The sequence below is a fragment of the Symsagittifera roscoffensis genome, chromosome 1 (genome assembly GCF_963678635.1).
Source record: "Symsagittifera roscoffensis chromosome 1, txSymRosc1.1, whole genome shotgun sequence".
In the NCBI taxonomy this organism is placed as follows: Eukaryota; Metazoa; Xenacoelomorpha; order Acoela; family Convolutidae; genus Symsagittifera; species Symsagittifera roscoffensis.
Window position 1 is genome coordinate 50901649 of NC_087062.1, and position 25677 is coordinate 50927325.

A 25677-nucleotide genomic window follows, 5' to 3' on the forward strand; every position below is an offset into this window, starting at 1 on the left:
TGTTTGCTCGTTTGTAGCAACCATAAGATTAGTGGTTCTAAATCCTCCGTTTGTTGAAGTCAAATTGGACATCACCGGATTCCTCTAGAATTCTTTTGTTCAATCTTTTGCTGCTAAAATTCATCTTGTCTGATTACTTGTCATAGCAACAATAAGTCTTGCTGCATAAACATAGCATCTCCGTACACCTAAAATCTTCTTTGAATAGACCAGGCTCTCGTTTATCGTGCTTCTTGTGAACGCTACAACATGTTCGTGGAAAAAAAATATTTATTTTTTAATCTGCTCTGATTGAATCTCTGCAATCTTTTTCTCTCAATTTTTCCCAGTCATCTTTTTTCTCCGGACGAATACAATCAGACAAATTTTCCTCAGCAAGAGCTAAATACAGCAAATCCGTGTCCATTTCTATATCCTCAAACTTACTTACATCACAAAATTTGTCGAAAAAATTGTAGTAAAGCTCAAGCATTCTCAGCTTTGCATACTGCAGAATGAAAAATCCGACTATTATGGGTTCTTTGTGCTCAATTGTTGAATTTAGTATTTCAAACTCGTATAAATCTTTCTGAACGGTGTTAAATCATTTGAAGAGTGGTTAATTTTTGGCTTTGTGTGTTTTCTCATCATTTCAAAAAAAACTTTGTGATCGTATGTCTCGATCTGTCCATTATCTGGTAACCGTAGGATGAATTATCTAAAAGCTTCATAGTCTCTGCAACAACACCGGATAAAGGGTTCTCATCTCCTTGCCTTCCAGCATCAACAACCGACTGAACAAACTTGTTGAAGCATTTTTGAGGGAGATACTGTACAAAGCGGTAAACGTTTGTACACTGTAAGCCAAGTTCCAAGTAGAAAATGAAAAGAGGAGAAATGAAACTAGATATGAGCATTCACTGGGGATGCTCAAGAAGATCATTTTCAACGGCATAATTTTGCATATATTCCCAAATGTCACTTCTTCCAACTTCAGTGTTTTTAAAAATTGGAGGAAAGTTGGAAAATTTTGCTTTCAGTTTGTCTGGAACAATTAAGTCACACTGAATGTAGCCATATAGAGATCAATATCTTATTTTTTCCAATAAACAATCAGTAGAGAGAGGTCTTTTGTAGGGAAAGTTTGATCGGATATGATTTTTTATTTTTTCGTTTGTTTTGAAGCTTTCCCACTACTCACATTACCAAATCTCTTCAATTTTGTATCTTTTTTTGCGAAAATACTCACGTCTCAAGTCATCCAGCTCTCTTCTTTTGTTTCCTTTCTCAATATCGTCATCGCTAAGTGAGGTACGGATAAGTGAGGTAGAATTTTTCATTGGTTGATTAAAGCAGACAAAAATTTGCCAGATTTGGAAGAGTACAACCAAGTTTTAACATATCAATTTCTTTTTGATGATAAAACTGAACATTTTTTGCATTGCTTCAGTGGTTGGAACAACCACTTTTTTGTTGTACCACTGCGAAAAATCTTTAAATATAGTCATTCCATGTTTCTGCCAAATCTCCTGTAAATATTCCATCCAGGTGCGGGTACTTACTTGATTTGAAGTTTCTTTAGTGCTTGCTGCTCATCACATTCACTTGACCGCATTTTTTGATAATCCTTAAAGTCTTTATCAAGAGGGTTGTTATTTCTCAATTTACTGAAAAAGGCTTCGTATGGAGGTAATTCTTCATTCTCGAGCTTTTCCGCACTGTCAAACCACTCATAAGGGAAAAACCCTTTTATCTCACTTGCTTTGTAGGCTTTAAGAAAGGAGTCTAGAGAAGTTGCTCCACCGAAAAACTTCATGATATCGAGAATCTGTATATCTCCAAACTTGAAGGATATGAAATCGTTAGCCTTTTTGATAAGCATAGGTTCAGCTTCTTTATCGTTGATTAGGTAGGGAATCAGATAACTCTTGATCAAATTCACATCATGGCTTCCACTGTTAAACCCAAATACAGGTAACATGTTAACATATCTCTCCAGATTTTGTTTCAAACTAATCAGCTGATTTTTCTGCATTCTCAAAAACTGAGTTGACATATCAGTTTCCTCTGTATCCTCTATACATTCATCTTCGTATTCCAAATTTTCAGTTGGATGATTTTCACATCTTTCATTCAACTCTTGGAAAGTTTTTGACATCCGCTGATTCACTATTCTTTCAACATCTTGAAATTTAGTTCTCATTTTGAGCTTATGTTTTCCCAGCCAAAAGTTCGAGTTTGATTAAAAATTGATAATAAGTTTTTGCGGATTCTTGTTATAAAAAAAAATTGGTTCATCCATCAGGTTCGAGGCTATTGATGCAGAAATTGGAACGTGTTTTCCATTCCAGGATGTTGTTTGGGTAGCTTTCAGTTCATCTGATGGAACACATATCGACTCAAAATCGAAAAAGGCTAGGTTGTTGAATAGTGTGTTATCTTTGGAAACTGGGATATTGAATCCTTCCAACTTTTCAAATAGCGTTTCTCGAAGTGTATAAACATTCTTTGGATAAATGAGTCACACGCTATCTTTACAAGTCATAAGATGTCTGTTGAAGTTGTTTGATCTGTTGAAGAAACAGTCACAGCTAGGACATCGAAAGCACTTGACGAAAGAATCAATATCATTCGTGTGAATGATATGGTTGTTGAATCTTAGCAATTTGACTGTTTTTTCGAATTTTCCAAAACTTCGCCTGGCTAATTTTCCAACATATTCTCCTTCCTGAATATCAAAATCGTAAATGAATATGTTTCGTTATTTTATTCCCTCTACAAGAGGTAAATCATCGATTGACACTCCATGAAAGTTCTTCGGATCGAATCCAGATTTTGATATAAACTCTGTAAACAGCAGAGATGTATGAGCATCGAGGTTGCTATGACCATGCAAATACATTGTTAACGCACGGAAAAAACAAAGACGATCTTTGTATGGTTGTTTATCTTTATCTGATAAAAAACAGTTTACTGAATGGTTTTTTAGTAAAGGTTCAGGCAAGACAGAGTCTGGACATCCCATTGGGATGTTTTTCAGTAGTGCAGCAAAAATAGTGATATTTGTGATCAACTTGAATCTCCACTTTGTACTCTGACGTTCCTGGGTGGATTGCTCCACGATATCAAACTTTTTAATTTTTCCCTTGATTGTAATCAAATCCGCTTTCGTACACAGTAAATGCAATTTTTCGAACAAAGTATTAATTTCGTAACCATAAAAATACCAATATTCTCCCGTTTCGACATTACGGAGAACAAATCCAAGAACAATGTTGATTTTTGCAGCGGAATCCAGCTTGTTGAAGACTTCTTAAAAATTCTCGTTGATAATCTTGATATCTAACTTTGACATTTGAAAGTTCAATACCTCATGCCTCCCATTCTCTATCTCAGTGTCAACAACCAGGAAGAACTTGACAATATACTCAAAAATCAGCAATTTCTCAATGATTACACTCAAAAAATTCAGTTAATTCGATGAAAAAAATTGCAGTGACGTTATTTTAATTAATTTTCCTTCTTTTGTTTGTTACTTATATCAGCAATATTTTTTATTTTTACTGCAAAAAACTTTGTTCATTTGTTTTTGCAATTGTTTTTGTGTGTATTTTTACTTATTTGGAAGATTTAAGTCCTTAAAAGGGTCTTCTGATTGGATACGACAACTAGAACAAAAATGAACATTTTTGTGGTTGGAAACGACAATACCCAAAATGGAGCTTTGTTTCCAATTGGACACCTTTTTATCCAAGAATCACATAAAAGGAAGCTGAAATCTGATTGGACACGACTACCGACCATGTACTGAAAATCTTTTCTGATTGATAAAACCCATACATTTGAGTTGAAGGTACCTCTAACTCCTAACTGAAAATCATTTTATTTTCAACTGAAGTACCGTCAACTACCTCCTCTCTCAGCTCTAAGTACCCTAATTTCAACTTATCTTCCCTCAGCTACCCCTCTCTCAGCTCTTTCTTGTTTTTACTCTTTAACGCAGTTTATTGCTCAAAATGATCTTCTCAGTGCAAAACAGCAGTCTCATGTACTCTGTAGAATTTTCGCCTGATCTAGTACAAATCCAAGTGCGAGAAACAGTCTCTGGAGTTTTTCTGGCACGAATGGACATCCCAATCTAAGTCTGGCACATGGTGGAAGTGATGCAAAGGGATTTCAACGAACATCATATGATGCAAGTTCCCATCACAGAGAACCAACTTGGAACAATGCAAATGATGGTGGAAGTTTCTGATCATGTGGGAATGAACTACCCCGAGATTCCTGACTCAAGATTTGTAGCTCAACTGGTCGACGACTTCCTTTTTCCGTGGGAGGAAGCAGGATTAGCCGATAACCCCATCACAATAGATGAAGATGAGGGTTTCTCAGAAACAATGACGCCTCCAACTTTTTTACAAGTCATAAGATGTCTGTTGAAGTTGTTTGATCTGTTGAAGAAACAGTTACAGCTAGGACATTGAAAGCACTTGAAGAAAGAATCAATATCATTCGTGTGAATGAAATGGTTGTTAAATCTTAGCAATTTGACTGTTTTTTTGATTTTTCCAAAACTTCGCCTGGCTCATTTTCCAACATATTCTCCTTCCTGAATATCAAAATCGTAAATGAATATGTTTTGTTCATTTATTCCCTCTACAAGAGGTAAATCATCAATTGACGCTCCATAAAAGTTCTTCGGATCGATTCCAGATATGATATAAACTCTGTAAACCGCAGAGATTTATGAGCATCGAGGTTACTATGACCATGGAAATACATTGTTAACGCACGGAAAAGACAAAGATGATCTTTGTATGGTTGTTTATCTTTATCCGATAAAAGACAGTTTACTGAATGGTTTTTTAGTAAAGGTTCAGGCAAGACAGAGTCTGGACATCCCATTGGGATGTTTTTCAGTAATGCAGCAAAAATAGTGACATTTGTGATCAAAATGAACCTCAACTTTGTAATCTGACGTTCCTGGGTGCATTGCTCCACGATATCAAACTTTTCAATGAACATAGAGCCGTCGAGCAACAGTAAAGGCGATTTTTTGAACAAAGTATTACTTTCGAGTGCATAACAATACCGATATTCTCCCGTTTCGACATTACGGAGAACAAATCCCAGAACAATTTTGATTTTTGAAGCGTAATCCAACTTGTTGAAGATTTCTTAAAGCTTCTCGTTGATAATCTTGATATCTAACTTTGACATTCGAAATTTCAATACCTTATTCCTCCCATTCTCCAACTCAGTGTCAACCAGGAAGTGTTGACAAGCACTCAACTCTTCTTCGAGTTTCTCTCCGTCATCCCCTTCCTCCTCTACAATTTTGTCCAAGTCTGCCACCGTTTCACTTAGCTTCCGTTGTTTCGCCCCATGTTCTTTTCTCCCTCCGGTGTTGTTGGAGCGAGTAGTAACTAGGAAACTCTCTTTCGCTAGACGAGCAAACCTTTGATTGCTTGGAAGTTGATGGAGCATGTTTTTTGACGAAGTGATAGTTCTTTTCTTGTTGATTGTAAGTGAAATACCTACATTCGGAACGAACAAGAAATAACTCCTCGCACGCAATTTTTCCTATGTCGAGCTGCATGCGCTCTAACATACACGTATCCACAATCCCCACACTGCACTTTCTTGTTTCTATTCAGCGACGGCATCTACAAATGAGAGAATTATTAGGTATTAATGTAAAGCAGTTAGTACTTGGTACATATCAAATTGGAAGATTTAAAAGTCCCAAAAAAATAATAGATCATTTATACTTACTTTGACTTGTTGAAAATACTTGAAAGTAATTTCAAGTAGTTATACAAAGTATAGAGCGATTACTTTCAACGTAAAGAAAATCAGAATGAAATGAGTTTGATTCACATTTTCTTAGAGAAAATCAACCAATCAGAATCGAGTATTTTTTTAGTAACACTGTTTGTTGGAAATCAACCAATTAGAATCCAGCAATTTCTAAAAATGAGCTGGTTATTTTTTTTAAAAAACCTTAATCATTATTTGAAAAATGTCTATCTAAAAATATTTGAGCTTCCTTGAGTTACTTTACAGGAAAACAGAAGAAATTCCATTTGATTTTCTTATTGATGAAATAGATGTTGACTCTTATTTTTTTCATAATTTTTTGGACGTTTATGTTGTCCAAAATTGAGTTATCCGACTAAGTAAAGGTCTCTTTAGAGAAACTTACTCAATCAAAGAGTTTACTTTTGATCCACTAATTGCGTATCAAAGTTTTAAACTTACGACTGAATTACACCTCACAAGGAAAGAAGTTTTGTTTGTTCTCGAGAATTTGAAATTAATTAAAAAGTCGTACGATAATATATCAAATACTCTTTTTATCCCCTATCCAATACCCAAATTTCTAAAAACTCCCCAGCAAAATTCTTTATTCCTTCATTTCTCTTGGGATTTTCAAAGTTCAAAATCCTGCTTGATTCGGTTTGGAATCAGATTTTCAGAGGTTTGCTTTGAAAGATTCGTCAATTTTGAGATATCCTCCCAAATTTATATTAAAATTAAAGAACTTGACAATCTACTTAAAAATCAGCAATTTCTCATTGATTACATTCAAAAAATTTAATTAATTCGATGAAAAAAATTGTGACGTTATTTTTATTAATTTTCCTTCTTTTGTTTGTTACTTATATCAGCAATATTTCTTATTTTTACTGCAAAAAACTTTTGTTCATTTATTTTTGCAATTGTTTTTTTTGTGTGTATTTTTACTTATTTGGAAGATTTAAGTCCTTAAAAGGGTCTTCTGATTGGATACGACAACTAGAACAAAAATGAACATTTTTGTGGTTGGAAACGACAATACCCAAAATGGAGCTTTGTTTCCAATTGGACACCTTTTTTATCCAAGAATCCCATAAAAGGAAGCTGAAATCTGATTGGTCACGTTTACCGACCATGTACTGAAAATATTTTCTGATTGGTAAAACCCATACATTTGAGTTGAAGGTACCCCTAACTCCTAACTAAAAATCATTTTATTTTCAACTTAAGTACCGTCAACTACCTCCTCTCTCAGCTCTAAGTACCCTAATTTCAACTTATCTTCCGTCAGCTACCCCTTTCTCAGCTTTTTCTTGTTTTTACTCTTTAACGCAGTTTATTGCTCAAAATGATCTTCTCAGTGCAAAACAGCAATCTCATGTACTCTGTAGAATTTTCGCCTGATCTAGTACAAATTAAGTGCGAGAAACAGTCTCTGGAGTTTTTCTGGCACGAATGGACATCCCAATCTAAGTCTGGCACATGGTGGAAGTGATGCAAAGGGATTTCAACGAACATCATTTGATGCAAGTTCCCATCACAGAGAACCAACTTGGAACAATGCAAATGATGGAGGGAGTTTCTGATCATGTGGGAATGAACTACCCCGAGATTCCTGACTCAAGATTTGTAGCTCAACCGGTCGACGACTTTCTTTTTCCGTGGGAGGAAGCAGGATCAGCCGAAAACCCCATCACAATAGATGAAGATGAGTGTTTCTCAGAAACAATGACGCCTCCAACTCCATAACAACCACCAGCAATTGAACCTCTTCCAGCTCTGCGTTCTATAGAGAACCTCCAGAACTCTTCTGCTGCTCGACAGCTCTTTGATTAATTTTTTTTGTAAATAATAGTAGTTTGGTATTGACTTCTTTTTCTGTAATCAATTAATTTCTTCAATTTCACTTTAATTACGAGAATAGTTGAGAGGTTCAGGGTAAATCTTTGAAAAACAGTTAGAACATAATTTAATGCTCCGAACTCGCACATATGTTAAGAAAATTGAAAAATAATTACACACATGATCGGAAAAACACTAGAAAAATTATATACAAGTAAAAAGTTACCTAATGGTTTTTGCATCTTGTCAAAAAAACTCACACTATTTTAGCACTTTGTCGAAAAAATTGAAACACTTTTCGCATTTTATCGAAAAAAGTAAAACCTTTTTCGCATTTGTAGGAAAAAAGTGAAACCATTTTCGCATCTTGTTAAAAAAAGTGAAACACTTTTTGCGTCTTGTCAAAAAAATTGAAACAGTTCTCGCATTTTGTCAAAAAAATTGAATAATTTTTACAACTTGTTAAAAAATTTGAAACAATTTTTGCAACTTCTTGAAAATCAAAAGAAACATTACATCTTTCTTACATGTTTGAAAAAGTTTTTGCAAATTTTTTGTCAAAATGCGGAAAGTGTATCAATTTTTTTGACAAAATGCGAAAAATTGTTTCAATTTTTTTTGACAAGACGCAAAAAAAGTTTCACATTTTTAAACAAGTTGCGAAAAGTGTTTCGCTGTTTTCGACAAAAGGCGAAAAATGATTTACTTTTTTCGATAAAATGCGAAAAGTGTTTCACTTTTTTGTACAAAGTGCTAAAATTGTGTGAGTTTTTTGACAAGATGCAAAAACCATTAGGTAACTTTTTACTTGTATACAATTTTTCTAGTGTTTTTCTGAACATATGTATAAATATTATTGGAGTTTCCTATTATATGTGCGAGTTTGGAGCACTAAATTAAGTTCTAACTGTTTTTCATTGATTTACCCTGAACCTCTCATCTATTCTCATAATTAAAATGAAATTGAAGAAATTAATTGATTACAGAAAAAGAAGTCAATACCAAACTACTATTATTAACAAAAAAAATTAATCAAAGAGCTGTCGAGCAGCAGAAGAGTTCTGGAGGTTCTCTATAGAACGCAGAGCTGGAAGAGGTTCAATTGCTGGTGGTTGTTATGGAGTTGGAGGCGTCATTGTTTCTGAGAAACACTCATCTTAATCTATTGTGATGGGGTTTTCGGCTGATCCTGCTTCCTCCCACGGAAAAAGAAAGTCGTCGACCGGTTGAGCTACAAATCTTGAGTCAGGAATCTCGGGGTAGTTCATTCTCACATGATCAGAAACTCCCTCCATCATTTGCATTGTTCCAAGTTGGCTCTCTGTGATGGGAACTTGCATCAAATGATGTTCGTTGAAATCCCTTCGCATCACTTCAAATAATGATTAAGGTTTTTTTAAAATAATAAACAGTTCACTTTTAGAAAATGCTGGATTCTCATTAGTTGATTTCCAACAAACAGTGTTACTGAAAATTATTCAATACTGATTGGTCGATTTTCTCAAAGAAAAAGTGAATAAAACTCTTTACGTTAAAAGCAATCGCTCTATACTTTGTATAACTACTTGAAATTACTTTCAAACATTTTCAACAATTCAAAGTAAGTATAAATGATCTATTATTTTTTGGGACTTTTTAAATTTCCCAATTTAATATGTACCAAATACTAACTGCTTTACATTAACACCTAATAATTCTCCCATTTTTAGATGCCGTCGCTGAATAGAAACGAGAAAGAGCAGTGTGGGGGTTGTGGAAACTTGTACGTTAGAGCGCATGCAGCTCGACATAGGAAAAATTGTGTGCGAGGAGTTATTTCTTGTTCCGAATGTAGGTATTTCACTTACAATCAACACGAAAAGAACTATCACTTAGTCAAAAAACATGCTCAATCAACTTTCAAGCAATCAACGGTTTGCTCGTCTTGCGAAAAAGAATTTTTGAGTTACTACTCGCTCCAACAACACCGGAGAAAAGAGCATGGGGCGGAACAACGGAAGCTAAGTGAAACGGTGGCAGACATGAACAAGATTGTGGAGGAGGAAGGAGATAATGGAGAGAAACTCAAAGAGGAGTTGAGTGCTTGTTAATACTTCCTGGTTGACACTGAGATAGAGAATGGGAGGCATAAGGTATTTAATTTTCATATGTCAAAGTTTGATACCAAGATTATCACCGAGAAGCTTCAAGAAATCTTCAACAAGTTGGATTCCGCTTCAAAAATCAAAATTAATTTTGGTATTTGTTCTCCGTAATGTCGAAACGGGAGAATATCGGTGTTGTTATGCACTCGAAAGTAATACTTTGTTAAAAAAATCGCCTTTACTGTTGCTCGACGGCTCTTTGTTCATTGAAAAGTTTGATATCGTGGAGCAATGCACCCAGGAACGTCAGATTACAAAGTTGAGGTTCAATTTGATCACAAATGTCACTATTTTTGCTGCATTACTGAAAAACATCCCAATGGGATGTCCACACTCTGTCTTGCCTGAACCTTTACTAAAAAAACCATTCAGTAAACTGTCTTTTATCGGATAAAGATAAACAACCATACAAAGATCATCTTTGTCTTTTCCGTGCGTTAACAATGTTTTTCCATGGTCATAGTAACCTCGATGCTCATAAATCTCTGCTGTTTACAGAGTTTATATCAAATCTGGAATCGATCCGAAGAATTTTATGGAGCGTCAATCGATGATTTACCTCTTGTAGAGGGAATAAATGAACGAAACATATTCATTTACAATTTTGATATTCAGGAAGGAGAATATGTTGGAAAATTAGCCAGGCAAAATTTTGAAAAAATCAAAAAAACAGTCAAAATGCTAAGATTCAACAACCATTTCATTCACACGAATGATATTGATTCTTTCTTCAAGTGCTTTCAATGTCCTAGCTGTAACTGTTTCTTCAACAGATCAAACAACTTCAACAGACATCTTATGACTTAAAAATATAGAGTGCGACACATTTATCCAAAGAGTGTATATACACTTCGAGAAACGCTACTTGAAAAGTTGGAAGGTTTCAATATCCCAGTTACGAAAGATAACAGACTATTCAACAACCTAGCCATTTTCAATTTTGAGTCGATATGTGTTCCATCAGATGAACTGAAAGCTACCCAAACAACAGCCTGGATTGGAAAACACGTTCCAATTTCTGTATCAATATCCTCGAACCTGATAGATGAACCTTTTTTTATAACAAAAATCCGCAAAAACTTATTATCGATTTTGTAATCAAACTGCTGAGAAAAGTAAGCACAGAATGAGAACTAATTTTTAAGATGTTGAATGAGTAGTGAATGGGCGGATGTCGGAAATTTTCCAAGAGTTGAATGAAAGATGTTGAAATCATCCAACTGAAAATTTTGAATACGAAGATGAATGTATAGACGATACAGAGGAAACTGATATTTCATCTCTGTTTTTGAGAAGGCAGAAAAATCAGCTGATTGATTTGAAACAAAATCTGCAGAGATATGTTAACACGTTACCTGTATTTGGGTTTAACAGTGGAAGACCTGATGTGAACTTGATCAAGAGTTATCTGACTCCCTACCTAATCAACGATAAAGAAGCTGAACCTATGTTTATCAAAAAGGCTAACGATTTCATATCCTTCAAGTTTTGAGATATACAGTTTCTCGATACCATGAAGTTTTTGGGTGGAGCAACATCTCTAGACTCCATTCTCAAAGCCTACAAAGCAAGTGAGAAAAAAGAGTTTTTCCCTTATGAGTGGTTTGACAGTGCAGACAAGCTCGAGAATGAAGAATAACCGCCATACGAAGCCTTTTTCAGTAAATTGAGAAATATCAACCCTCTTGATAAAGACTTTATGGATTGTCACAAGTTGCGGTCAAGTGAAAGTGATGAGCAGCAAGCACTAATGAAACTTCAAATCAAGTCAGTACCCGCATCTGGATGGAATAATTACAAATATTTACAGGAGACTTGGCAGAAACTTTGAAAGACTACATTTAAAGATTTTTTGCAGTGGTACAACAACAAAGATGTTGTTCCAATCATTGAAGCAATGCAATAAATGTTCAGTTTTACCATCAAAAAGAAATTGATATGTTAAAACTTGGTTCTACTCTTCCAAATCTGGCAAATTTTTTGTCGGCTTAAATCAACCAATGAAAAATTCTACCCTTTTTGCGAAAGTCATAGAGATTTGTGCGAGAAAATTAGAGAGGATATGACGCGTGGACCATCAATTGAGTTTACGCGAAAAGCTGTTGTGGATGAAACTGTTATCAGGGATTCATCAAATATATACAAATCAATTGTTGGAATTGATGCGAGCCAGCTCTATCCCGATTCAATGTGTCAAGACATGCCAACAGGATTGTACACAAGATGGGAGTTTGATTCCGATATGCAAAAATTCAAGGCTAGACATAACCGAACTCGCAGTTTTGAGAACATGGTCATGTCTTACTACCAAGAAAGCAGACCAGAATGCAGAATTGAGAGCTTCCACACATCTGGAAATCAAAAGAAAATTTACTGTTTCAATGTTGATGGATTTTGCTATCACTGCAAAACAGCGTTTGAAGCAATGGGATGCTATTACCATTTTTTTCCTAGCCAGGAGACCCGTCCCTTACTAAGCGATGAAGATATTGAGAGAGGAAACAAAAGCAGAGAGATGGATGACTTGAGACGTCAGTATATTCGCGAAAAAGCATACAACATTGAAGAGATGTGGGAATGTGAGTGGTGGCAAAATTTCAAAACGAACAAAAAAATAAAGAATCATATCCGATCCAAATTTCCCTACAAAAGACCTCTCTCTACTGATTCTTTATTGGAAAAAATAAGAGATGTATCTCTTTATGGCTTAGTTGTTCCACACGAACTGAAAGCAAAATTTTCTAACTTTCCTCCAACTTTTAAAAACACCGAAGTTGGAAGAAATGACATTGGGGGAATTATGCAAAACTATGCCATTGAAAATGATCTTCTTAAGCATCCCCAGCGAATGCTAATATCTAGTTTCAAACTAGAAAATGCATCCATCATTACTCCTCTTTTCAATTTCTACATGGAGCTTGGCTTACAGTGTACAAAAAATTAACGCTTTGTACAGCATCTCCCTCAAAAATGCTTCAACGAGTTTGTTCAGTCGGTTGATGATGCTAGAAGGGAAGGAGATGAGAACCCTTTATCCTGTGTCTTTGCAGAGACTATGAAGCTTTTAGGTAATTCATCCTACGGTTACCAGATAATGGACAGATCGAGACATACGATCACAAAGTATTTAAATGATGAGAAAACACACGAAGCCATTAATGAACCACTCTTCAAACGATTGAACACCGTTCAGAAAAATTTGTACGAGATTGAGTTACTAAAGTCAACAATTGAGCACAAAGAACCCATAATAGTCGGATTTTTCATTCTGCAGTATGCAATGCTGAGAATGCTTGAGCTTTACTACAATTTTTTCGACAAATTTTGTGTTGTAAATAATTTCGAGGAACTAAAAATGGACACGGATTTGCTGTATTTAGCTCTTGCTGAGGAAAATTTTTATGATTGTTTTCGTCCGGAGAAAAAGGTGACTGGGAAAAGTTGAGAGAAAAAAAGTTGAGAGAATTTTTTTTTCCACGAACATGTTGTAGCGTTCGTAAGAAGCACAATGAACGAGAGCCTGGTCTGTTCAAAGAAGAATTTAGGTGTACAGAGATGCTATGTTTTTGCAGCAAGACTTATTGTTGCTATGACAACAAATCAGACAAGATGAAGTTTAGCAGCAAAGCATTGAATAAAAGAATTCTAGAGGAATTTGGTGATGGTCCTATTGAAACAAAACAGGAAAGTACTCGACGAAGCAATCAACTTGACTTCAACAAACAGAGGATTTAGATCCATTAATCAGATGGTTGCTACATACGAGCAAATAAAGAAAGGATTGAGCTACTTTTACCCTAAACGACAAGTTCAGGACGACGGAATACACACAAAACCTTTGAACCTGTAAATAACTGATAGTGTAATAGCATTCAATTCAGTATTGATTAACTAACTGTGAACTTGTGGTAAAATGATTATACGAAGCAGTGATTTATATACTTCATCTTTTGAAAATAACATTTTTTCAAAAAAACATGATTTTTTTCTCGAAGTTTCGTTAGGTTTCAGTATAGCTTTAGATAATTTTCTCGTTGAATCGAGCCTATAAAACAATAATCAAAACATTTAAACCGTAGAAGCTAGCTAAGAAATGTAAGTATCGGCAAAATCGAGCTCAAAAAATTCGGGCGCCAAAAATTTTTCTGAAACTTACCATCTTACCATCTGAAACCTACTATCTTAATACATTGAGAAACCTATTCCCTGTCCTAGTTCATAGGAAATCTATAGCCTATCTTAATACATAGTTTGGTGACCGGATGCTGTATTCCCTATCTTAATACATGGGGGGCATTAACCACCCCACCCCCCCCCCCATCTCTGATCAGCTCACTTTTCTACTACTAAAGTGTTTGTTGCGGAAGCCGCTTACGATGCACAAAATGCACAGTTTGGCCTCGTAATGACTCAAAAAACTTGATTTTCTGAACTTTCAGTAGGTTCAGCAAAATTTCAGGTAGATATAGCCCAGTTGCGAAGAGCAAGATCATCTAATTAATTAAATATTAAGGGAAATTACATCAAATCCTAACGTGTTTTGAAGCTTTTAGAAATAATTTCTTTTTTTTTATAAAATATTTTTTTCCCAATCACTCTAACCATTGATTTACCATGAACCAAAATTGTGATTACAAGACCTTCATTCCACAATCTACATGTAATTATTTATTGATATTTACCAGTTAGAAAACGCGTTCCGTAGTTTTTGCGAAAAAAACTAAGCACTTCCACGCAAAATCCAAAAAATTACAGTTTTTCGTACCATTCTCTTCTCATCACTCTGAAACCTTACCAACCCTATTCCCCAATTGAATGAATTGTAGACTCTATACCCAATTCTAACACATAGCTTGAAGACCGAAGGTTCTATTCCCCTATCTTAAAACATGGAGGTCTCCAGGGGACCCCCCCTTCAGCCCCAACACCACGACTGAAGTACAAAAACTTTATAATAGGTTTTGTCACATTAAAGTGCCTCGTCATTGCACTATTTTATGAGATGCGTTTTCCGAGCTGAGGTATTGGACTTATGATTTGCAAACACAGAATCTCCCGGGTCGAGATCCCGCTCAGAAACCGCTCATGATTTGAGCGGTTTGAGCGGTTTTCCAGCAAGATTTGAACGGCTTGGGCGGTTTGGGCGGTTGTTTTCGAAAAGCCGCTCAAACCGCTCAAATCTTGCTTAAAAAACCGCTCAAAAACCGCTCATTTCTTGCGGTGATTTTTGAACGGTTTTTCAAGCAAGATTTGAGCGGTTTTTGAGCGGTCTTCCCGGGTCGAGGTCCCAGACTCATGTCCATACTTTCGCGACAAAACTTTGGCATGTCCAGACTTTCCAGACCAAAACATGGCATTTCCAGACTTTTGCGACCATGATGGCTTTTGCGTTCTAAATTTTGCAGTTTCCCTGGAGCTTCAAAAAAGTAATTCATGTAGGGGCGAATTTAGGGGGGAGGGGCAGTGGGGGGGGGGGGGGGGGGGGGTGGAAGTTTTCCTTCAGGGATTTGACCCCTTGCCAAAAGCAACAAAACAGAAACAAAGTAACTGTATTAAGCAAAATGATAAACTAATGAAACTTTGAAATACAAAACGCTACAGATGGTTGTATAAAAACAAAATCGTATTCTTCCCATGTAATTTATATTGGCTTCGCTGCGCGACACTAGTTTCAGGGCAGCATGGCCTAACGGATAAGGCGTCTGACTTCGAATCAGAAGATTGGGGGTTCAAATCCCTCTGTGGTCGACTTTTTATTATTAAATTTTGCGCGGTTTTTGAGCGGTTTTTTTAGATAAACCGCTCAAAACCGTTCAAATCTTGCGCGGTTTTTGAGCGGTTTGTTTAGATAAACTGTTCAAAAACCGCTCAAACCGCTCATTTTGAAGCAAGATTTTGAGCGTAATTGTCTAAAAAAACCGCTCGAACCGCTCAAATCTTGCTTCAAATTAGGTGAAAAATCTCGACTCGGGCTCTGATAAAAATTAATGAAGAAAGATAGTCGAAAACATGTTCGAAACAAAATCCAACACAACGTGTTGTCAAAACATAGTCGAAAACAAAGTCGAACACAAACTATAATCGAAATATGGTATAAAACAAAGAGTGGTCGGGGCATAGTTGAAAACAAACTCGGCCAAATTGTAGGCGAACAGAAAACTAAAACATAATTGAAAATTTCATTGAAACATAATCGAAAACAATTTACATCTGTCAAGTCGATGAAAAAAAACAGGCACGTTCAATTGTGTTGGTCAGAACATAGGTAATTCGGGTCAAGTCAGTCGAAGCATAGCACGCTTGGTTCCAACACAGTCGAACTCATTTTCCTTCAATATTCTTGGTCGAGTCTGTCGGATCATAACTCGAACATTCCATTTGTATTGCAGACTGATTCATCAGGAGAAGACTACGCAGACACTGATAGACAAAGCGTATAAAATTAAGGAGGATATCATAGAGAGCATGAACCTGTCACATGGCTCGTGGCAGAACGAGAAGGAGGCCAGGGCTCTCCTCACAGACCACATCCGCAACATTACAGTCATCGTCAAGAGACTGTCTCGAGAGATAGAGGTACAATTATGACATTTTCATAACCTACTCGTCCCATTCTTAAAATTAGATCCCCATATACTATGCTGACGTAGTTTTTTTTTTTTTAAAAGACTGACTTCAGCGATCCACTCACAGTGTACACAATTCAAAATTTATCTGTCTGCAGTTTGAGGCCAGCTGATTGTTCATATTTCATTCCGACTTTCGCGGAAATAGATAAAAATATGCTTGGTGTAGATTTTCAGATCAACTTCACTGCAAAAACTCGTGGGGATCGCATCGCAAATCATCGAATTTCCAATCAAGTGTGATTCGTTTTGCCCATAACTTCGACAAACTAGGAATACAGAAAATATTGACAAACTTATGAATATAAAGCTGAATTTAAAAAAAAAGCATTGAAATAATGCGACCAATTAGCCTGCCTCAAAGCTAAAAATTTTCGCCAAAAACTTTCAGCATCATAGTATCACTCTAGCGCTCTCATAGTTACATTAGTCTGTTAGTGAGCGTTTCACGGAAATCTTTTACCCAGGACAATAGTTAAGGGCTGAGCGCGGCCCTTCTTGGACCACGAAAAATCCATGGATCGAGCCCAGAGTGAAACATTTTTGAGAAATGGTTGGAATAAACAAAATCACCCAAAGCACCCAAAGTATAGATACTCTTTACTTTCTTCGAAAAGCGGAACAGAAACACACCAAGCATAAACAATCCACACTTTCTTAGATATTTGGACTACTGGACTACTAGTTGATAAGACTCCTGTTTTAATTTCAAACCTGATATAAGTCATTTCCAAACTTTTTTCGTCAGAAATTAAGTTGAAAACTATTCGAGACCTGTTAAAATATTCTGATAAGCATAAAAATAAGCACAAAATATTCTGATTTATGTGCTATTAGTTCTCGTCGCCTATACGACTAAACTTACAACGCTCGCAATCCAATATGATTGGCTTTTAGCGGAGAAAGAGTTTCAGGAAGTTAATAAACACTGAAGCTCAATAGAATGTATGAAGCTCAATGAATCACTGGGGCTCACATAATTCTTCAAATTCAGATACGAAGATCGTTGTTTGAATAATATCTATTCGTCTGTCTTTTTTTAAACAACCCAAATATTTATCTGGTTACCAGGACTTTTTACTGGGCAGTTTTTTGAGCGTTGGCGACTGTTGTGAAGAATCTTGGTTCGGTTGTGATGAATTTCTTCAATGAAACTCATAAAATTGTATGCTTTATTTTAATTTTTTTTGCGAAGTGAATTTTGATTTTTTTAGTTCAGTTCTTCTTATATAATAAATGAAAGAAAGGGAAGTCGGAATGCGCTATGAACTCAATGTTTAACTGAACACAATGCTTAGGATTTATCAGGAGACAATGTTCAAAAAGCTATCGAGCGTAACCTTTAGGAAGCATACAGCGCAACCATCAGAAGAAGATGAGCTCGATCCAGCTTCAAGGCTAGACAGTAATTATTTTATTTCTGTCTGGAACTTGGACTGTCACAAGTTCAGTCTGGAACGAAATTCTTAGAAACAGCAACCTCCATGCTAAGAAAAAACATTTTGCGAAATTTTTCGATGTATGAAATAAATGAAAATATTTCAACGTTTCATAGCTTGAAAGAAGCTTCCACAGAAAAAATTTTTCGTGAGCCAAATCAGTCCATGCAATAACTTAGAAAAATTTAAAGTTTACAAGTTTTAAATAGCTTGCATGGAAAAACTTGAACTTTTCGCAAGCCAGATTGCTATGTTAAGTAACTTGAAATATTTGATTTCATTGCTTGAATAGATTGCTAAAAAAGTTAGACTTTTGCAATCTGAATCGCGCTATGAAAGAACGTGAATGTTTTATTGCTTTAACAGCTTGCCTGGAAAAACTTCACTTTTTAGCCTATTTAAAAGTGTCATAGCTTGAATAGCTTGCTAACAAAAAATTCAGTTTTTCGGTAACCGATTCGTTCTATTTTTTTCTAACTGTTCTATTTTCTATAACTTCAATTTTTCAAACCGATTTACGATATGGCTTAACTTGAAAGTTTTCTTAGTTTTTTGCTTGGATAACTTGATCAGAACAAAAACTAATTTTTTGCGAGCCCATTGGTTTTTTGGAGGCAAGCTTGCTAGTTTTAACCGAACAGCAAAAAAGTAAAAGTCATGCTAAACGTGATCAACCTCTACAATCGCATGAATATTTTTCAAAGCAGTTTTCTTTATTCAAAAAGTCAGAGAGCTTGAGAACCAAATTTTTTAAAAAGAAGTCTTTTTTTTGTTTTCTTTTGTTAGTTGACTTATATCTAACTGTCTGTTTGCTATATATTCTTAACGTTTTGCCTGCTTCGTTTTTTGTCCAAGCTCTGTCCATTGTAATTGTCAATTGCCTTTTAAACGGTTGCGATGGTTTTTTTCTCAATACGGTTTTAAGAAAAGTTTGTAGACCTGTTGGCTGAAAAAAGTAAGCTAAAGATAACAACAATTTTTTGGGATACTGAAGTAACTGTCAGGGAACTAATGAAAAATATACTTGATCAAGGTAAATGAACGAGGTAGAAGGTTTTTCTAGTAACAAGTTTGAGTACAAAGACGAATGCATTGATCATTCGGAAGAGTCAGGTATGTCAACACAGTTTTTATGTCAACACAGACTTAAGAAAAACCAACTCATTGATTTGAAACAGCGTTTTGAGAGATATGTTAATACTTCACCTGTTTTGGATTTAACAGCAGTAAATGTGATTTGAATTTGATCAAGTCCTCTTATCGGTTATCTTCTTATATAGGTTAACCTCTTCGGGATACTTAACTTCTTCTTTAACTTCCTACTTCGGGATAAAGAACAGGAATCATCAGTCATCAAACCAGCGAACGACTTTATACTTTTCAATTGTGGAAATGTACATTTTCTCGACATAATGAAGTTTCTGGATGGAGCAACTGCTCTGGACTTTTTTTTCACAGAACATATAAAGCTAGAAAGACGAAAATATTCTTCCCCTTTGAGTGGTTTAAAAACCCAGACAAACTTGGTTTTCCCGATTTGCCAAGGTATGGAGCCTTTTTCAACAAACTTGAGTTAACAGACCTCTAGACAATGATTTTATTGGTTATTAGAAGCTGAGAAAGAGTAGCCCTGACAAACAACAAGCAGTGAAAAAGCTTCAAATCAAGACTGCACCTCCCTCCATCTATTTTGGATGATTACGATTACTTACGAGAGACTTGGAAGAAAAACAAAACGACTCTGTTCAAAGATTTTGCAGTGGTACAACAACAACGGAACAAACCAAAAACGATTGATTTTTATCATAAAAAAAGGATAGGATTGTTGAAATTTGGATGTACACTTCCAAACCCAAACCTAGAAAACATTTGTCTGCACATATCTATAAATTATAAAAAAAAAAATTATAAAATTTAAGATTTGTATGAAAAAATACAAGATAAAAAGGCGGGTGGTCTTTGGATTGTGTTTATCTGAAAAACTGTAGTTGATGAGACATCAAACGTTTGGAAATCAATCGTTGGGATTGTTGCAAGTCATCTTTACCTTTACTCAATATGTCAAGATGTGCCAACAGGATTGTACACGTGATGGGAGTTCGACACCGATATGCAAAAAAAAAGCTAGACATAACCGTTCTCGAAGTTTTGAGATTACAAGAATGTTTTTCTACCAGGAGCAGAGGCCAAAACAAAAACATGAAAGCTTTTTCAAATCAGGAAAACAGAATAAAATCTACTTTTTTAATGTGAACGGTTATTTTGATCAGTGTAAATTAGTATTCGAGGCACTGGGTTGTTACTACCAGTTCTGTTACTGTCAAGAAGCTCGTCCCTCCTTAAGAGATCTTGATAATGACCGAGGTAAACAAAAAGAGATGAATGATACGGGACTGGAATACATAAAAAAAGAAAGGATACAATTTTGTAGAAAAGTGAGTAGTGGGAAAACTTCAAAACCAATGATAAGGTCAAAAATCATGTCCAAACCCTTTTTCCGTACAAAAAACCTTATTCTACGTTCTACTGGTTCTTTTCTTGCAAAAAAAATCTGGATCTCTCTTTGGTTATGTTCAGTGTGATTCAATTCTTCCAGAAGAACTAAAATCAAAGTTTGCCAACTTTCCTCCAATTTTCAAAAACAACGAAGTGTGAAGAAACGATTATGAAGGCTGCATGAAAACTATGCAACCAAAAACGAGATGTTGAAAAAACCTCGGAGAAGGCTGATATTTAGTTTTAAGCTGGATAATGAAACAGTTATAACCCCTCTCTTCAACTTTTATTTGGAAATTGGTTTGCAGTGAACCAAAGTTTATCGTTTTGTTCATTATTCTCCTCGAAGATGTTTCAATAGTTTCTTACAAAAACTTTTTGATGCTAGAAAAGAAGGAGATGATAACCCATTATCAGAAGTAGTAGCAGAAACAATGAAACTTTTTTGGCAAATCCTTTTATGGATATCAGATCATTAATAGATCCAAGCATCCGACTACGAAATAACTGAACGACAAAAAATCACATCAGGCAGTCAGTGAACGATATTTGTTCATGAGACTGAATACAATTGATAAAACATTTTTGAGGTGAAATTGTTTATATCAACCTATGAACACAGAGAATCCATCATTGTTGGATTTTTCATACTGCAGTATGCAAAGCTGAGAATGTTGGAGATATACTACAACTTCTTTGAAAAGATCTCAGATATAAGGAATTTTGAAGAGTTGAAGATGGATACTTGCTGAAAAAAGTTTGTATTACTGTATCCAACCAGATCAGATAGCTGCTCGGGAAAAAATGAGAAAAAATGATTGCAGAAGCTCTTTCAAGACAGGTGCAAAATCTTTTTTTTTTCAACAAACGTCTGGCAGTATCCATAAAAATATGTAAACGGGAGCCGAGACTTTTCAAAGAAGACATTAGATGTACAGAAACGCTATGTTTGTGCAGTAAAAGTTATTGCTGCTATTACAACAAGTCAAATAAATTCAAACTCAGTAGTAAAGGTCTGAACACACAAGATCTACAAGATTCCCGGGATGGACCAATGTCAAAGTACATAAGAGTACTTGACGGAGTAGTCAACCTCACATCTACAAACAGAGAATTCACAACTGTAAATCAAATGGTTGCCACATATAAGCAGACAAAGAAATGACATCCAAAAGACAAGTTCAAGATGATGGAACTCATACGAAAACTTTGAACCTATAAGAACTAATGCCGTGTAATAAAATTATAAGGAGTGATGAATTGTATTAAAGCTTTGTACGATTCCGTATTTATTTATTTATAAGTTTGCTGTAAATTTCGATTACGATGCAGATATTTGTTTTTTTTCTTGGTAATTTAATTTTTTTTTCAAAAAACTTGATTTTTCGAAGTTTCAGTAGGCTTCAGCTTAGTTTCTGGTAGAAGAAGCACTGTTTTGAAGAGTACACTTTTCTAATTAAAAAACATCAGGTCAAATTATATGAAATTGTAAAGTGTTTTGAAGAATTTTAGAGAAAATTTTTGTTTTTCTTATAAAAAATCTAAAGTTTTGCCCAGACACTCTTACCATTGATTTATAGTTTACAAAAAAACTATTTACAAGACCTTCATTCCACATTCTACATATAATTAATCATTGATGTTTACCAATAAGATAGCGCGCGCCGTTAATTTTGCGAGAAAAATAGGCACTTCCACGCAAAAAAAAAACGTTTTCCAAACCATTCTTTTACCATCACGCTGAAACCTTACCAATCGTATCATCTATCATAATAAGCTGAGGAGTCTATACCCAGTTTTAATACATAGCTTGAAGAACGAATGTTCTATTCCCTATCTTGAAACATGGGATTCTCCAGCCCCCCCCCCCCCCCCATTTCAGCCCCAACACACTACTGAAGAACTTTTTTACATATGCGATGTGTTTTGTTACGTTGTCGTGCCTCGTATTTGCACTATTTTTTGAGATGCGTTTTCCGAGCTGAGGTATTGGACTCATGGTCCGAACTAAGCATCGCAAAACGACACAAAAATTCTGATCAAAATTAATTTAGAAAAACGTGTTGTCAAAAATAGCGTCAAAAACAGAGTGAGGTTGATGCAAAACTGAAAACAAACTTTGATCAGATTGTAAGCGAGCAAAAGTTTAGGCTGAAAAACAATCGAACAGAAAACTAAAACATAAATGAAAATTTCATCGAAACACAACCGAAAATGTTTAATTGTATTGGTCAGAACATAGGTAATTCGGGTCAAGTCAGTCAAAACATAGCACGCTTGGTTCCAACACAGTCGAACTCATTCGCCTTCAATAATCTTGGTCGAGTCTGTCGGATCATAACTCGAACACTCCATTTTTATTGCAGACTGATTCATCAGGAGAAGACTACGCAGACGCTGATAGACAAAGCGTATAAAATTAAGGAGGATATCATAGAGAGCATGAACTTGTCACATGGCTCGTGGCAGAACGAAAAGGAGGCCAGGGTTCTCCTCACAGACCACATCCGCAATATTACAGTCATCGTCAAGAGACTGTCTCGAGAGATAGAGGTACAATTATGACATTTTCATAGTGTACTCGTCCCATTCTTAAAACTAGATCTCCATATACTATGCTGGCGTAGTTTTTTTTTTAAAGACTGACTTCAGCGATCCACTCACAGTGTACACAATTCAACATTTTTCTGTCTGCAGTTTGAGGTCAGCTGATTGTTCATATTTCATTCCGACTTCAATGCAAAAACTCGTGGGGATTGCATCGCAAATCACCGAATTTCTAATCAAGTGTCATTCCTTTTGCCCAACTTCAACAAACTAGGAAAACAGAAAAGATTGACAAAGTTATGAATATAAAGCTGAATTGTAAAACAAAATTGCATTGAAATATAGCGGCCAACTAGCCTGCCTCAAAGCTATTAGTTCTCTACGCCTATACGACTAAACCTACAACGCGCGCAATCCAATATGATTGGCTTTTAGCTGAGAAAGAGTTTCAGGAAGCTCATAAATATTGAAGCTCGATAGAAAGTATCAAGCTCGATGAATCAATGGGGCTTGCACAATTCTTCAAATTCAGATACGAAGATAGTAGTTTGAATAAAATCTACTCGTCTGTCTTTGTTTAAAACAACTCAAAAAAATTATCTGGTTGCCAGGACTATTTATTGTGCAGTTTTTTATGCGTTAGCGACTGTTGTGCAGAAACTTTTATCGTTTGTGATGAATTTGTCCCATGAAACTCTTGTGAAAATTTATCCAATAAGAATTGTATGCTACTTTTCGATATTTTATTTCAGTTTTTCTTATATTTTAAATGAAAGAAAAGGAAGTCGGAATGAGCAATGAACTCAATGTTTAACTGAACACAATGCTTAAGAGCTATTAGCAGACAATTATCAAAAAGCTATCGAGCGCAGCGTTTAAGAGGCATTCAGAGCAACCATCAGGAGAAGATGAACTCGATCCAGCTTCAAGGTTAGACAGTACATGCCTAAATTTTGTCAAAAAATTCATTTCATTTCTGTCTGGATTTGGACTATCAAAAGTTCAAGCTGCAACGAATCCTTTAAAAACAGCAACCTCCATTCTCAGACAAAAGTTTTTGCGAACCGATTCAGTGAAATAAATGGAAAAATTTCAACATTTCATAGCTTTGAGGAAGCGTGCGTAGAAAAACTTTTTCATGAACCAAATCAGTGTATGCAATAACTTGGAACTGTTTAAAACTTAGAAAAATTTTAAATAGCTTGCTTATAAAAACTTGAACTTTTCGCAAACCAATTTGCTCTGTGAAGTAACTTGAATTGTTTCATTTCATTGCTTGAATAGCTTGCTAAAAAATTTGTCATCTGACTCGCCCTTTGAAGCAACTTGATTTTTCTCGTGCTTTAGTAGCTTGGCTAGAAAAACTTGAAACAACTTGAAACAACTTCAATTATTTCAAAGTTTCATAAATTGAATAGCTTGCTAGGAAAAAATTTCGGTAACCGATTCAGTAACCGTTTCATTCTTCGGTAACCGATTCGTTCTATTCTTTCTAAAGGTTCTATTTTCTAAAACTTCAATTTTTCAAACCGAAGTACGATATGGCCTAACTTGAAATGGTTCATAGTTTTGTGCTTGAATAGATTGATCAGAACATTAACTAATTTTTTGCGAGCCCATTGGTTTTTTGGAGGCAAGCTTGCTAGTGGAACCTGATCTAAACTACATTTTATGATTGGATAAATTAGATATTTTACCAATGTAAAGTATTTAATATTAACCAATCATGATCCATCTAACTAACAACCCACTTATTTGTAAGTGCTGAAGTTACTTGTAATTTCAGCACCAGAGAGATTTGAATTTAACTTAGAAATTAGTTGGACTCTCCCGAGCACTTCAGCAGCCGCAATAAACCAGTATACCCTAGATCTATTGAGCCTAGCAGAGACTAGTTAAACAACCTGAGACTAGATAGTATAAGAGTAAGATTAGGATCGGTATTAGACTAAGAAGTTGCACGAATCTATCCGGCCGAAAATAAGATAGCGTGACGAGCAGACGGTGTACCCTATCCGAAATTACTCTATGAGTTAACCAAGACGGTCATAACTCATCTGGTGCGACCATAAGTCTCGAACAAGACCTTAATAGCTTAGAATTAACCAAAATAGATTAGAAATTAGACAAAAACATTTAAAAAATGTTATACGACAATAATTTAATCGAAATGTCTCTACGACTCAATAGATCAGAGCCAATATTCCGAACCATAACAGAACTACCCGGAATTGGAAGAAGACCTCGAACCAGAGACGACATACGACAAAGTAGAAACTTGCCATATAGCTATATGATAGTTAGGCAAAAACCAGAACAAACTTTTATATTTAGAATACTACTGGCAATGAATTTAGATTTTCATTTGCAAACATAAAACCTTGAAGTTAATCTTCAAAATCATTTCAGGCGCTAAACAAAATTATTAATATACAATAACGATTGATAAAAAGATCTAAGATCGTTTTCCTAAATTCTGCAGTAATATACAAAACATGTTTGAAAAATATTTATTGAAAAATAAAAATAAAAATTAGTAGCATGACAATAAATGGTTAGTAATCATAAATCATCCTGTTGTTCCAGCTCCATCATCTAAAACATAACAGCAATCATAAACCCACTAATATCATTAAAACACTAAATCTTTCCTTTACACACATTTAAAATTTTATTAAAACTTAAATTCACTTAATTTTAAAACCAGATCATCAAGGCTTATCCTTGGATCAAACAGAACAACTTTGTTCTCCCCCACCCACTTAATTAGTGTCTAACGACCTCAAACGTCGATTCACTACCCAA

The 25677-nt window shown here is 35.4% G+C and overlaps 1 protein-coding gene and 1 non-coding gene across 2 annotated transcripts in view; both read left to right on the forward strand.

The window, feature by feature from the left end:
• The window catches only part of LOC134838649 (protein FAM81A-like), a gene marked incomplete in the record, with an annotated part of 119592 nt that overhangs the window by 19878 nt on the left and 74037 nt on the right, over positions 1–25677 (forward strand). The window contains 1 exon segment of the mRNA XM_063854110.1: positions 16154–16340. Within this exon segment, the coding sequence (XP_063710180.1) occupies positions 16154–16340 (187 nt within the window).
• Trnar-ucg (transfer RNA arginine (anticodon UCG)) lies at positions 15440–15512 on the forward strand. The gene has a single exon. It is a non-coding gene; the product is annotated as a tRNA-Arg (tRNA).